Source organism: Odontesthes bonariensis, chromosome 17 (genome assembly GCF_027942865.1).
Source record: "Odontesthes bonariensis isolate fOdoBon6 chromosome 17, fOdoBon6.hap1, whole genome shotgun sequence".
In the NCBI taxonomy this organism is placed as follows: domain Eukaryota; kingdom Metazoa; phylum Chordata; class Actinopteri; order Atheriniformes; family Atherinopsidae; genus Odontesthes; species Odontesthes bonariensis.
Genome location: NC_134522.1, coordinates 3,526,596 through 3,538,646, shown reverse-complemented (window position 1 = coordinate 3,538,646; position 12,051 = coordinate 3,526,596). Strand labels below are relative to the sequence as shown.

The 12,051-nt window shown below is 42.7% G+C and overlaps 1 protein-coding gene across 1 annotated transcript in view; it reads left to right on the top strand.

Moving 5' to 3' along the window:
* Nucleotides 1-1,016: 1,016 nt before the first annotated feature.
* The window catches only part of apoba (apolipoprotein Ba), a 36,372-nt gene continuing 25,337 nt past the window's right edge, over nt 1,017-12,051 (top strand). Inside the window, exons 1-12 of the mRNA XM_075447960.1 lie at nt 1,017-1,071; nt 3,037-3,075; nt 4,317-4,429; nt 4,511-4,656; nt 5,848-5,995; nt 6,083-6,235; nt 6,866-6,990; nt 7,074-7,150; nt 8,057-8,513; nt 9,549-9,696; nt 9,998-10,144; nt 11,246-11,457. Of these exons, the coding sequence (XP_075304075.1) occupies nt 1,017-1,071; nt 3,037-3,075; nt 4,317-4,429; nt 4,511-4,656; nt 5,848-5,995; nt 6,083-6,235; nt 6,866-6,990; nt 7,074-7,150; nt 8,057-8,513; nt 9,549-9,696; nt 9,998-10,144; nt 11,246-11,457 (1,820 nt within the window). The remainder of the gene's footprint in view (nt 1,072-3,036; nt 3,076-4,316; nt 4,430-4,510; nt 4,657-5,847; nt 5,996-6,082; nt 6,236-6,865; nt 6,991-7,073; nt 7,151-8,056; nt 8,514-9,548; nt 9,697-9,997; nt 10,145-11,245; nt 11,458-12,051) is intronic.

Below are 12,051 nucleotides of genomic sequence, written 5' to 3'. Positions count from 1 at the left end.
TAACCAAAACAAAAGAACAAGGACATGGCATGGAATAAATACTTAGCTTTGCCGAATATGGCGTGGCAACATGGCGTGGAAACAAACATCAACCTCAACAACAACAAAGATCCGGCAAACTGAAAGGGGAGGCAGGAAACTAAATAGGGATTGAGTGATTAAGTGAGTGGGTGCAGCTGGTGCGGAATGAACAGGTGAGGGGAATGAACTAATGGCCTGAGTGAGGGAAGTGAAGGGAAAACTAAACATGGACTGAAAAGAAACATAACCTAAACATGAAAACTAAAAACATGAGTCTCTGGGCGTGACAGGTGCTCTGTTTGCACATTTGATACATGAGTGTTTTTGTGGATGTGTTTGTGGTGAAGCCCCCTGGATGGGGTGGGGCGGGTTCACAACTTTTGTAAGAAATGCTTAACTAATGATGTCAATATTTTCAAAATGGAAAAATGATAAATAAAGTTGTAAAAAAAATAAATAAATCAGCTGTAAAACTAATGATGTCAATGTTTTCAATATGGAAAAATGATAAATTAGGTTGTAAATTTTTTTTTTTTAAATAAATCAGCTGTAAAATGCAGCTTTAGTGGCTGTTTTTTTAGTTTAGAGTGACATCATCGTTCCCATTCAGCCACTCCTGGATCTGATGCTGACATATTTCCATATAAAGAACCAGTTACTCATCAGACGTCTCTCTTTATTCACCCTGATTCTTATTTCCCAGGAGTTGGGGACACCTTTCTGCTCCTCAGTCTGTTTCAGAGGTTCTGAAATGTGGATTATCTGGTGGAGACCTTCCATATCATCCGATCGGAGACACTCGGGAACACTCACCTTTCAGCCACTTACCCAACAGGAGTAAGTCAGAGTTTGAACTTTGAAATGTGTTATGTCATGACCGCTCAGCGGGAACAGAGAAGAGGGACTTTATAAAAGATCTGAGCAGAGGTCTGATGGTGTTAGCCAACAGTGGGGAGGCTGAGGAGGACAGAGGAAACGCCGTTCTTCAGCCCAAGATGGGTTACAGCAAGCTGTGTCTGTTTCTGCTGCTCAGCAGCTACACAGTGGCGCGTGAGTCCCAAACGGTTTTTACTGAAGCTTACAGCAACTATCTGTTATCATTTGTTGCTTTGATCAGCTGCAACTGTTGCTCACTTAATATAAAGGTGGAAATCCGGTCACCATCTTATATTTGCACGATATTCTAAAATACTGTGGAGTCTGAATTTAAATCTGCAGCATCAAAGCAGCTGTTTTTATAGATATTTGTTATTCAGTTCTGTACAGAAGTCCTCATTTCTTTATAGTTTATTTAAAGTGTCCTGATCAGCAGTTCTGCAGCTTTCTGAAGCTCTTTCAGAGTTTTTCTTTGCACATTTTCTGCTTCTTCCCTCATCTTCAGTCCAGTCCTTGTACCTGAGCATTCTTAGAGGAATGTGTTTTTTCTTCGTTAAACCACTTAACTCTGAGCTGTGAAGCATTCAGGCAGGAAAAAGGCTCCTAACTCAAGGGATGAACCAGTGTTGTGTCCACATTTTAAACTGGATCTTTAGGCACTTTGTTCCCAGCAGCCTGTCACAGAGACACATCATTTGTTCCCATTTCTTTAGCTGCATCTGTGAAAAACAGCTTCATAGTTTCAACTTTTTTGTACATTTACGTTAAAACTGCTTTCAGTTACCAAAAGAGTCAAATTAATATAAGAAATTCAGTTTAAAAAAAATCCTAATCCCAAAATAATGAAAGTTATCAAGTCTAAAAGTAGAAAAGTAAGAAAAAAACAGACAATAATAAGAATTATATGTTATTCAACATCAAGAAAAAGTAAATAAGATTCAATTTAAAGCTTAAAAAAGGAATATAAGATATAATCTAATGACTAATTATGGAACAATTCATATAAATGAAATGATTAAACTGCTTTATGCCACCAGAAATGAATAATCTAGAAGCTCTTTGTGGGTTTCAGACTGGAATTAAGATTTGTTCCCATTTCTTTAGCTGCATGTGTGAAAAACAGCAAAGATAACACAGTGTGACAGACAGAAAACAGGATTTCTGCAGCAACAAGGTGATTCCCAAAGAGCTGTTAGCTGAAAACTTGGCATATCTCAGCATGGTGTGCAGTGTGTCCTTAAAACATTTGAGGAAACTGGACAAGTGGAGGACAGAAGAAGAAGTGTCAGGCCTAAAGAACTATCTCCAGCAGATGAACAGGATCTGAAAGTGATGTCCTTAAGAAAGAGGAAAACATCCAGCAAAGACCTGACACAGGAGCTGAGAGATGCATCTGGACCTTCAGCTGATCCATCTGCTGTTGGCCCAAGCCTCATCAGAAATGGGCTCCATGGAAGGGTGGCTGTCAGGAAGCCGTTCTTAAGGAAGGGAAACAGGGAGAAAAGGCTGAGCTGTGCCAAAGGACACAAGAAGTGGGCTGAAAATCAGTGGCAGCAGGTCTGATGGAGGGATGAATCCTCCCCAGAGCCCGGAGCTCAACATTACTGAAGCAGTGTGGGGTCATGTTGGCAGAGAACGCAACAAAAGGCAGCCCACATCCAAAGAAGAGCTTTGGGATGTCCTTCAAGAAGCCTGGAGAACTATTCCTGAAGACTCCTTATGGAAAGGACAGAAAGCTGTCTGAGAGGGTTCAGGCTGTGCTGGAGGAGAAAGGAGCTCAGAGCAGATATTCACTTTAAAGCTGCTCAGAACTGAACTAACTCTGGTTCTGACTCAGATTCTGGGTTTATGTTCATGTTGGAACACGTTTCAGTGAATTAAAACACATTTTTCTGGAAATATATAAAGAAATGAGGGCTGGATCAGGACTTTTGAACAGTAATTTCTCTGGACTCCTCGAGTCAGTAACAAGTTGCCGTAAATTCTATGAAAACTAAAATATTCAGTTTTTAAAGCAACTTAACGTAGCTTTAAGTGTTGGTGCTTTAAAACTTTAACAGTATTCTGCAGCGGCCTCTTTATAATGTGAACTTATCGTCTGTTGAATCAGTTTTAATGTCTTTAATTTCTGTTTTCCAGAGGAAAGCACTGACGACAGTGGGCAAACACCGTGTCTGTGTAAGTATTAATCTACGTATAAATAATATAAATGTTATTTAACAGACCTGACAAACCTCAAGATCTTTGTTTTTTTGTAACTTGGTTGTTTTCATGCTCATTTTCTACTTATTTGGTGCAAACTTTAGAATCGGGGGCGTTCTCAGTCTCTTTCAGGGGGTTGGGGTGCGTAGAAAAAGCTGAGTAAGCATGTGCTCAGGGTGGTGAGTGGTGTGGGGGGGGGGGGGGGGGGGGAGAGTGATTTGTCAGTGCAAACAGAAACATTGACCTGCACAGATCAATGCTGGTTGCCAAACTGACCTGTTTTTTGGGAGATAGCAGCAGGAGCTGGTGGACCTCTGAGCAGTTTAAGGATTCGGCTGATTCAAGCTTCTCTTTGCTGTTTGAAGCATCGGTTCGCTGCCACAGACGGGTTCAAAGGTCGGCTGCAAACTGGCCACCTGGAGATGTGACTGTGAACCTATTATACAAGAGAAAAAAGTTCATCCTGATGCTTAGAAGAGAATATGGCTGTGTTCGAAACCGCATACTACATACTACATACTACATACTACATACTCATCGATCAGACAGTATGCAGAGCGTTTACCCACAATGCATTTCGCTCCTGCCCGAGCTGAAATCAGCCGGCCTGAAGCTGATTTCCCTTAAGCTCTAAACTCTGTAAACTTTAGCAACATTTGAAACATTTTCAGGTGAGAAAGTAGTCGTTTAGATGCCCAACGTGTTGAAAACCTGACAAAATATTTACCATTTTGTTCCCACGAATTCAGCGCTACTAAAGCTAGCCGCAGTGAGCAACGCACTTCCGTTTATTTTCACAAAATAAAATACCCGTTGCCTTTTATCATAGGGAAAGCCATTACCATACAATTGGTGCTTTTGTTTTGAAAACAGGAAGTGAACCTACCCTCGTTGTAGCTAGCTCTAAACTGCCGTTTTGACAGGAAATGACGATCGGCGACGTCACGTTACGTTGCATCTTGGGTAGTTTGAGTATGAGTAGTAACCTCATGATGCATACCCAACATTTCGGAGAATCTAGTATGCATCCGGGAACTTCTTGCTTACTCAAACTCGCATACTAACTCAAAAAGTTAGTATGAGTAGTAGGAGAAGTATGCGGTTTGGAACACAGCCCATGTGTGAAGGATCTTATCTGGACAGGCAGACTGAAATGTTGAGCGTTTTTTGAGCTTTGTGCATAAAGAATCAGATCTAATCAGACTATTCTGTTGCAGTGGCATCCAGATTCAAGTCCGGCAGGAAATATGTGTACGAGTATACCACCGAGAGCAGGAATGGAGTGGTGGGCACTGCCAACCTACGAAATGGCCCCAAAGTCTCCTGTCAGGTAAAAAAAGCTGTTCCGATGTCCCACTTTAACTGATAACAGGGAGCTCTTATCTGAACTCTCTCCCCCACACGTCTGCAGGTAGAGATCGAAGTCCCCCAGATGTGCAGGTTCATCATGCACACCGCAGACTGCGCCCTCAGCGAGGTGTCCGTCATGGATCCGCGGGGCCAGCCGGTCTACACGCCGGCGCCCGGCTCCGACGCCTTCAAAGCCAGCATGGAAAAGTTAGTGCCAAACATTCCTCACACAGTTTGACCCGTGTTCAGAGAGAAACCAAGAATATCAGGCTGGAACAGCATGAGGTTTAGGCTCACATCAACGCTCTCTCTGACGGCTCATTATTCTGTTCTGTAAGCACAATCTTTTAAAGATGAGACTAATTTATAATGAGTTTGGTTCCCTTATACAGAGCAGTGATACCTGCTCACCAGAAACAAACAACACACTGTAACAAACCCTTACTTTCTATGTAACAATGGTACAGGTGTCAAAAAAACCAGCACAAACCAGCTTTCCATCACTGGTTTTGCACAGATATGATGAAAATAGAATTTGCTCTAATGGTCACTTCAGAGAGTTTTTGCTTGTTTTTATGAAGTTTTTGTGCACATTACGGGGATTTAAATTAATTCAGTTTTATTTATGTTGCACCAAATCACACATCGACCAGCTGGGGGCTGAGAGGACAGGAAAGAGGGGCCTATAGCAGCTTAACTATGGGATGTTTCAGGCTCACCTGAGCCATCCCTAACTATAAGCTTTATCAGAAAGGAAAGTTTTAAGCCTGATCTTAAAGGTAGAGAGGGCCCTGATAACTGAAGGCTCTGCCTCCCAAACTGGCAGCTGGTTCCAAAGAAAACCTCTGTTTTTCTTCTTGTGGATGTCCACCACAGATGTTGTTGTTTTGTTTCCTGTAAGAACAGCTACTTCTTCTGCTGTACCAACATAGCCTTTACTGCCCCCCTCTGGTGACACTTAAAACTCATCAATGGAAGAAAGTCTGACTCACATTTCTTGCTGTGAGTGAATGGAAACCTGGCTAACGTTGCGTTAAACATGGAAGGAAAGTGAAGAATTATAATATTAGTCATAGCACTTGTTGTCATAGCGTGTATAGTCGCCTAAATGTGAGTGATTAGTTACTTTCTTACCGTCAGAAACAAACAAATAGCTGAGTATAGACATTTTTTACGTGTTTGAAGAAGTGAATTTCTATGAAAACAGAGCAACACAGCGTCATCGTAGTTTCTATGAACTCAAGTCCTACATACAACTGGAGTTCAGGCGCTGTTTGGTTAGAATTAGGTTAAGTTCATTAAAAAAACTCAATAGTGATGTTATCTGGACACCCTTTGATAGTTTGCCCAGTGCTATAAGACCGCACGACCTCACTAATCGGTTGGTTATCATTCCAGGAACCCTCTGAAGTTCACCGTGGAGGACGAAACCCGTGTGCAGCTCTACCCCGAGACAGACGAGCCCGTGAACATCCTGAACATTAAGAGAGGGATCGTTTCCGCCCTGTTGGCGCCAGTTAAGGAGGACGAACAGAAGAGCCTCGTGGTTCGTATCCTCTCAGAGCAGACGAGTTAAACCGGATGGACACGTGAGGATCGGAGTAGATAATCTTGATATTCATTTTCCTTTCAGAGCACAGTGCACGGCCAGTGTTCAACACAATATGTGGTGAATGCTCGGCAGGATATCCCCACGGACGTGACGCTATCCCGAGATCTGTCCCAGTGTGACCAGTTCCACGGCAGGGAGCTGACCAACAGCCCGCTGGCTCTGCTGCAGAAACTGGTGGGCACCACGTTCCCGTGTTTTGTTTTTTTTTAGGTCTTTTCACGGTTTAATTTGGAGGTTTTACTAAAGCCGAAACACATGATCCAAACCAATCATTGGCCACTCCATCCACATCTTTCACTGGTTTTCTGAAGCTGCGATTTCAAACCCTGAAAAAGTAGTTTTAGTTGGTGATTTTCACTTTAACAGAATCCTTGAACCTCTTTCATGGAGAAGCAGCATTTAGCTGTTATGCTGCAAACAAGTGGAACAAACTGCCAGTGGAGATTAAACTTTCACCAAATGGAGACATTTTTAAATCCAGCTTAAAAACATTTCTTTTCTCATGTGTCTATGCATGAAATCTGCACGATATCTTTGAACTTTTGCATGTTTTTAAATGAATTTAAATGATTTTATTTGTTTCCCTTTATATTCTTTTATGTATTTTAATGCTTCTGCCACTCCCTGCTGCAATGCTTTTATTTTATGTAAAGCACTTTGAACTGTTTTGTACATGAAATGTGCTACAAATAAATTTGATTTGATTTGAACTAATTTTAACTAATGTTCAGGTTTCGGATGATTGAAACTGAATGCAAGCTTCCTTTAAATTGAGACGTGTTTATCCTGGCTGGTTGTTTGCAGCATAAGCCCATGTCCAAACTCATCACCAGCACCCAGAGCTGCAGCTACCAGTTCGATAACAAAGGAAGACACATCACCACAGCCTCATGCACAGAAAGACACACCTACCTGCCCTTCTCCTACAGGTGAATCCTAATCTCAGAGCACATTTACTGCCCGTGTTTGATATTGTGCGGTGCTGAGCCTCATCTTTCAATCTGCCTCACAGAGAGAACGGAATATCTTCTGTGGTGACCCAGGACCTCAGCTTTCAGAGCATGAAAAGGATCAATGACAGGGTATTTGGTAAGTGATCATTTTAGCACCCGACTAATAAACATGTTAATATCTCTCATGAAGAAAAGCCACATTAAAGGGATAGTTCGCCTCTTTTGACATGAAGCTGTATGACATCCCATATCAGCAACATCATTTCTGAACATCTTCTTACCCCCTGCTGCGTCCTGTGAGCAGAGTTCCAGCCTCGTTTTGGTGTTGATGAAGGTAGTCCGGCTAGTTGGCTGGGGTTTAAAAAATAAAGCGTCTTGCTTCTCAAAACAATATGCGTTCAAGAGAGTAATACATTTGCATCACAAAATCGTTCTCCAGGAAAAAGTCAGACCTCACAATCTCTTGGCCCTATTTTCAGGCGCGGCTGTCGGCAGGCGACTTTCCTTTCCTTTTGTTTCCTTTCCTTTGCTTTCCTTTCTTTTCTTTCCTTTCCTTTTGTTTCCTTTCCTTCCCTTCCTTTTGTTTCCTTTGTTTCCTTTCGTTTCCCTTCCTTTTGTTTCTTTCCTTTCCTTTCCTTCTTTTTTGTTCATGTGCTGTGCAGACCGTGCAGACCGAAGTGCAGACCGAGCAGCAAACACCGTAACAGGCGCGGCTGTCGGCAGCAGGCAGTGATACGAAGGGAGAGAAAATAGGGCCAAGCGATTGTGAGGTCTGACTTTTTCCTGGAGAACCATTTTGTGATGCAAATGTATTACTCTGTTGAACGCATATTGTTTTGAGAAGCAAAACGCTTTATTTTTTAAACCCCAGCCAACTAGCCGGACTACCTTCATCAACACCAAAACGAGGCTGGAACTCTGCTCACAGGACGCAGCAGGGGGTAAGAAGATGTTCAGAAATGATGTTGCTGATATGGGATGTTATACAGCTTTATGTCAAAAGAGGCGAACTATCCCTTTAATGTGAAACGTGTGCATGCAGATGTGGACCGCAGCCAGGCCAAGCCTCTCCACTTTGAAGACCCTGAAGATAAAGCTCCTGTCCAGACAAAGGAGGCGGTTCTGAGCACCCTGCAGGAGCTTGCAGCTCTGGCGGGTACGGACCAGGGCCGGGCGAGGACCGGCCTCTTCCACAAGCTCGTGTCCGGCATGCGGGTCCTGAGGAACGAGACCCTCAGCCAGGCGGTGGCTGAGATGGGCGGCGTGTCGAGCTGGCTCACCCTCCAGGCTCTGTTCCAGTGTGGCACCTCAGAGTGCACCAGCGCCATCATGCAGATCATTTGGACCATCGATGGGGTGGAGCTGGAGGTGGACGCGCTGGTCTACGGGCTGAGTCTGCAGGCCAACCCTGATGCTGCACGTGTCCGAGACATGCTCAGCATGGCTCAGTACAAACAGAGCAAAGCCATCATGTACGCTCTGGCAAACACCGTCAAGAAGTGAGTAAAGGAGTCTGAGTCACTAAAACAGGGAAAACCCTCAAATGCAGTTTTTTAAATTAGCTTAACTGAGACAAACAACCTGTTCTTAGTCATGATACTTGTTCAGAGGACTTTATTCATGCAGAGGTGCTCAGGGTACTTCACATATACAGCCCAATTCAAACCAGTTACCATCCAATTCATTTAATTGCTAAATTAGTCCAATTCATACAGAAACTATTTAAAAAAAAGTTTCCTAGTTTCCTAAAAAACCAACAGATTGAATCCAAACTTCTCTCTGATCCAATATCCCGTCCTGAGCGTGCACGAGGCGACTGTGGGAGGAAAAAACTCCCTTTTAACAGGAAGAAACCTCCATCAGAACCAGGAAGGGCGGCCATCTGTCTGGACCAGCTGGGGGCTGAGAGGACAGAAAAGGGGGGACAACAAGCACCGTAACACCAGGCCAGGGATGCATCATGGGAGCTCCCCCAGCAGGCTGGGCCTATAGCAGCTTAACTGTGGGATGTTTCAGGGTCACCTGAGCCATCCCTAACTATAAGCTTTATCAGAAAGGCAAGTTTTAAGCCTGATCTTAAAGGTAGAGAGGGGCCTGATAACTGAAGGCTCTGCCTCCCAAACTGGCAGCTGGTTCCACAGAGAGGGGCCTGATAACTGAAGGCTCTGCCTCCCAAACCGGCAGCTGGTTCCACAGAGAGGGGCCTGATAACTGCCTGATTTTTTTCACTGTCGGTGTAGTTTTTCTTTTATACCGTCTATGTTTTTCTAATTTTAAGTGTTTCTGACACCAAAAAGGTAAAAAGGAAGCGAAAACCAGTCGTTTAAAGCTTGGACTCGAACATAAGTCAGCTGTTTGGGAATCAGGTTTCAGCCCCCCTCCTCCCTTCTGCCATGGTCCGTGTTAACCGTTGAAAAACAGCTCTGTGAAATGACCTTTTCCTGTGTTCGTTTACCAGTGTCCTTCCCAGGGAAGAAGTGCTTAAAGTGCTTAAATCTCAGCATCTGATGGCATCTCCGGTCTCTCGTCGACAGGTTCCATGAAGGAGAAGCGACTCCGGAGGTCACAGACGTGTCAAAGTTCATGGAGGAGCTTTTAAACAACTGCTCAGAGGAACCCGACCAACAGATTAACCCCGACTCCCCTACAGATCCTAAGGAGGCGTCCTTCCTCGTGCTGCGGGTAAAGAAAACCCCATCATTCAGTTTTTAAACTCAGATGTTTCCACTCATGCCTGGGAATGCGTCTTCAGCTTTCAGCCCTCCAGATTAATGTTGTTTTTAATTTTTTAAAACTCGTCTTAAAACCCATTTTTATTCCCTGGCTTTTAACCCAGCATGAGACTCTGTTTCTGTTATTGTTTTATTGTTTTTACATAGTTTTTTTGTTTTATGCCCCATATTTTGTGTTGTTATTCATGTACAGCGCTTTGTTTTAAAGGGCTTTATAAAAAGAGTTGAGTTGAGTTGTTCCTCATCTCCAGGTTGTTGGTGTCATGGGTAAAGCCATGCAGGACGTCAGTCCCGGCCTCGTTTCCTCCCTCCTGCAGTGCGCCAGGAAAGCAGACATACCGTTACAGAACCAAAAGGCAGCTATCCAGGCCCTCAGACTCATGGACATCGATGAGGACGTATGCCCACATCACACATGATGAACAAAGCTGAACTAGGGCTGAACTATATGGACAAAATTTCATATCTCAATATTAATACGACAGGGGCGTGGCTACGGGGGGGCACTGCCCCCCTGAGAAATGCCCTGTCCATCCAAAAAAACTGGCCAGAAAAAAGGCCACAATTTATTATCTCTGTTTATGTCTTGTATTGATAGAATAAATGCAGGTGGTGATTATAAAAAAGCATATATCTGCAAAGCATACCCCCCCTCCTCCGTAACCTTAACATTTTCGGATGTTTTTGTTGTATATAATGATCTGAAATCTAGACTTAATGAAGGTAATAAAAAGCTGGAGTTGGCTGGATGTATTGCCCCAAATATCTACCTGAATTTAAACCCTCAATGGAGAATGTGGAGCATGTTGAACAAAAGCTATTGCATCCTAAAGTCCTGGTCTAAAAACCTAATATACTAATATCCTAATGACTACAATGGGCTATGTTTCTGTTCTAGCCCTCCTGTGGTAATCATATGTTGTATACCTTTGATTTTATTGATAGTTTGCTGTTGGTTGCATGCATCATACAAGTTCTACATTTCTTTACAAAAAACAGACAAACAAAAAAAAAACGTCCAAAACAAACAACAAAAGAAACTTCAGAAAAAAATTCCACACTGTTAACAAAATTGACGGTCATGATTTATGCTAATGTGACCATATTTTCATTACCGAATTGAATTATTATTATTATTATTATTATTATTATTATTATTATTATTATTGTTATTGTTATTGTTATTATCATTATTATGCTTGAATTTGTAGTAGTGTTTTTCCACCGATTTTTTTTCAGGTATTGTTTTCTGCCCCCCCAGATGAGCTAACTGCCCCCCCACACATGCCATTCTGCTCACACCTCTGCCTGAGCTGCACATGCGGGGAAATATATTGTTGATATCGTTGAATTTGCTGTATTAATATCTTGAATGTTAATATCTAGATATTGATACGATAACGATATATCGTTCAGCCCTACAAAGCATGCGATGTGCTGAAAAACTAGCTGCTGAAATGTGAAATGAGTGAAAATGTCTGACGTTTTGATCCTCACAGATCAGGAGAGCCCTCATGGAGCTGTACCAGGACCCCCAGAACCCCGTTCAGAAACGCTTGGCAGCTTATCTGGCTCTGATGAAGAACCCGGACCGAAGCCTCCTCAGCGACATCGTGACCAAACTGTTGCACGAGAAAGACGAGCAGCTCAAGAACTTCGTGATCTTCCACCTGAACAACGCCCGTACCTCCGAGGAGCCTCAGATGCTTCCGTGAGTAACCGGCCGGCCTTTTACAGCCGTCGCCTGGTTGGCTTCAGTTGTGGCTTTTTCATATAAATAATATGGGATGTCATACATCCCACATCCCAGACTAAGGTGTCTTCATGAATTTAATAAGTCTTGAGGGAAATGTTAACAGTTAACTCTGTTCCTGCTGGAAACAGCTCCTTTTGCAGTTTAAAAAAAAGATCAGAAAATATTAAAGGGGGTTTCTTTTGCGCTCTGGCCCAGAGCCTCTGGGGGCCAAAAATCAGTGAATAATTATTTGGAGATGTGAGGTATAATCTTCAGGTGTTGAAGCTGCAAAATATTTCCCACTTTAAACCCACCGTGTGGCCTATTTTCAACGCTTTGCTTTAATTTATGAATCTTTTATTCTTGAAAAACTATTTTCAACAGGTGCAACTCTTTACTTTTAATCTAAAACCTACTTATTTAGGATTGCTTTTAATACCCAGTAGTATGATGACCCTTTTATCTTATTTTATCTTAATCTATTTTGTTGTGCTTTATTCCTTTCACTGTTCTTTTATTGTTTTTATTTGTTTTTACTTATTCTTCTCTTTATTTATTACCTGCTGTAAC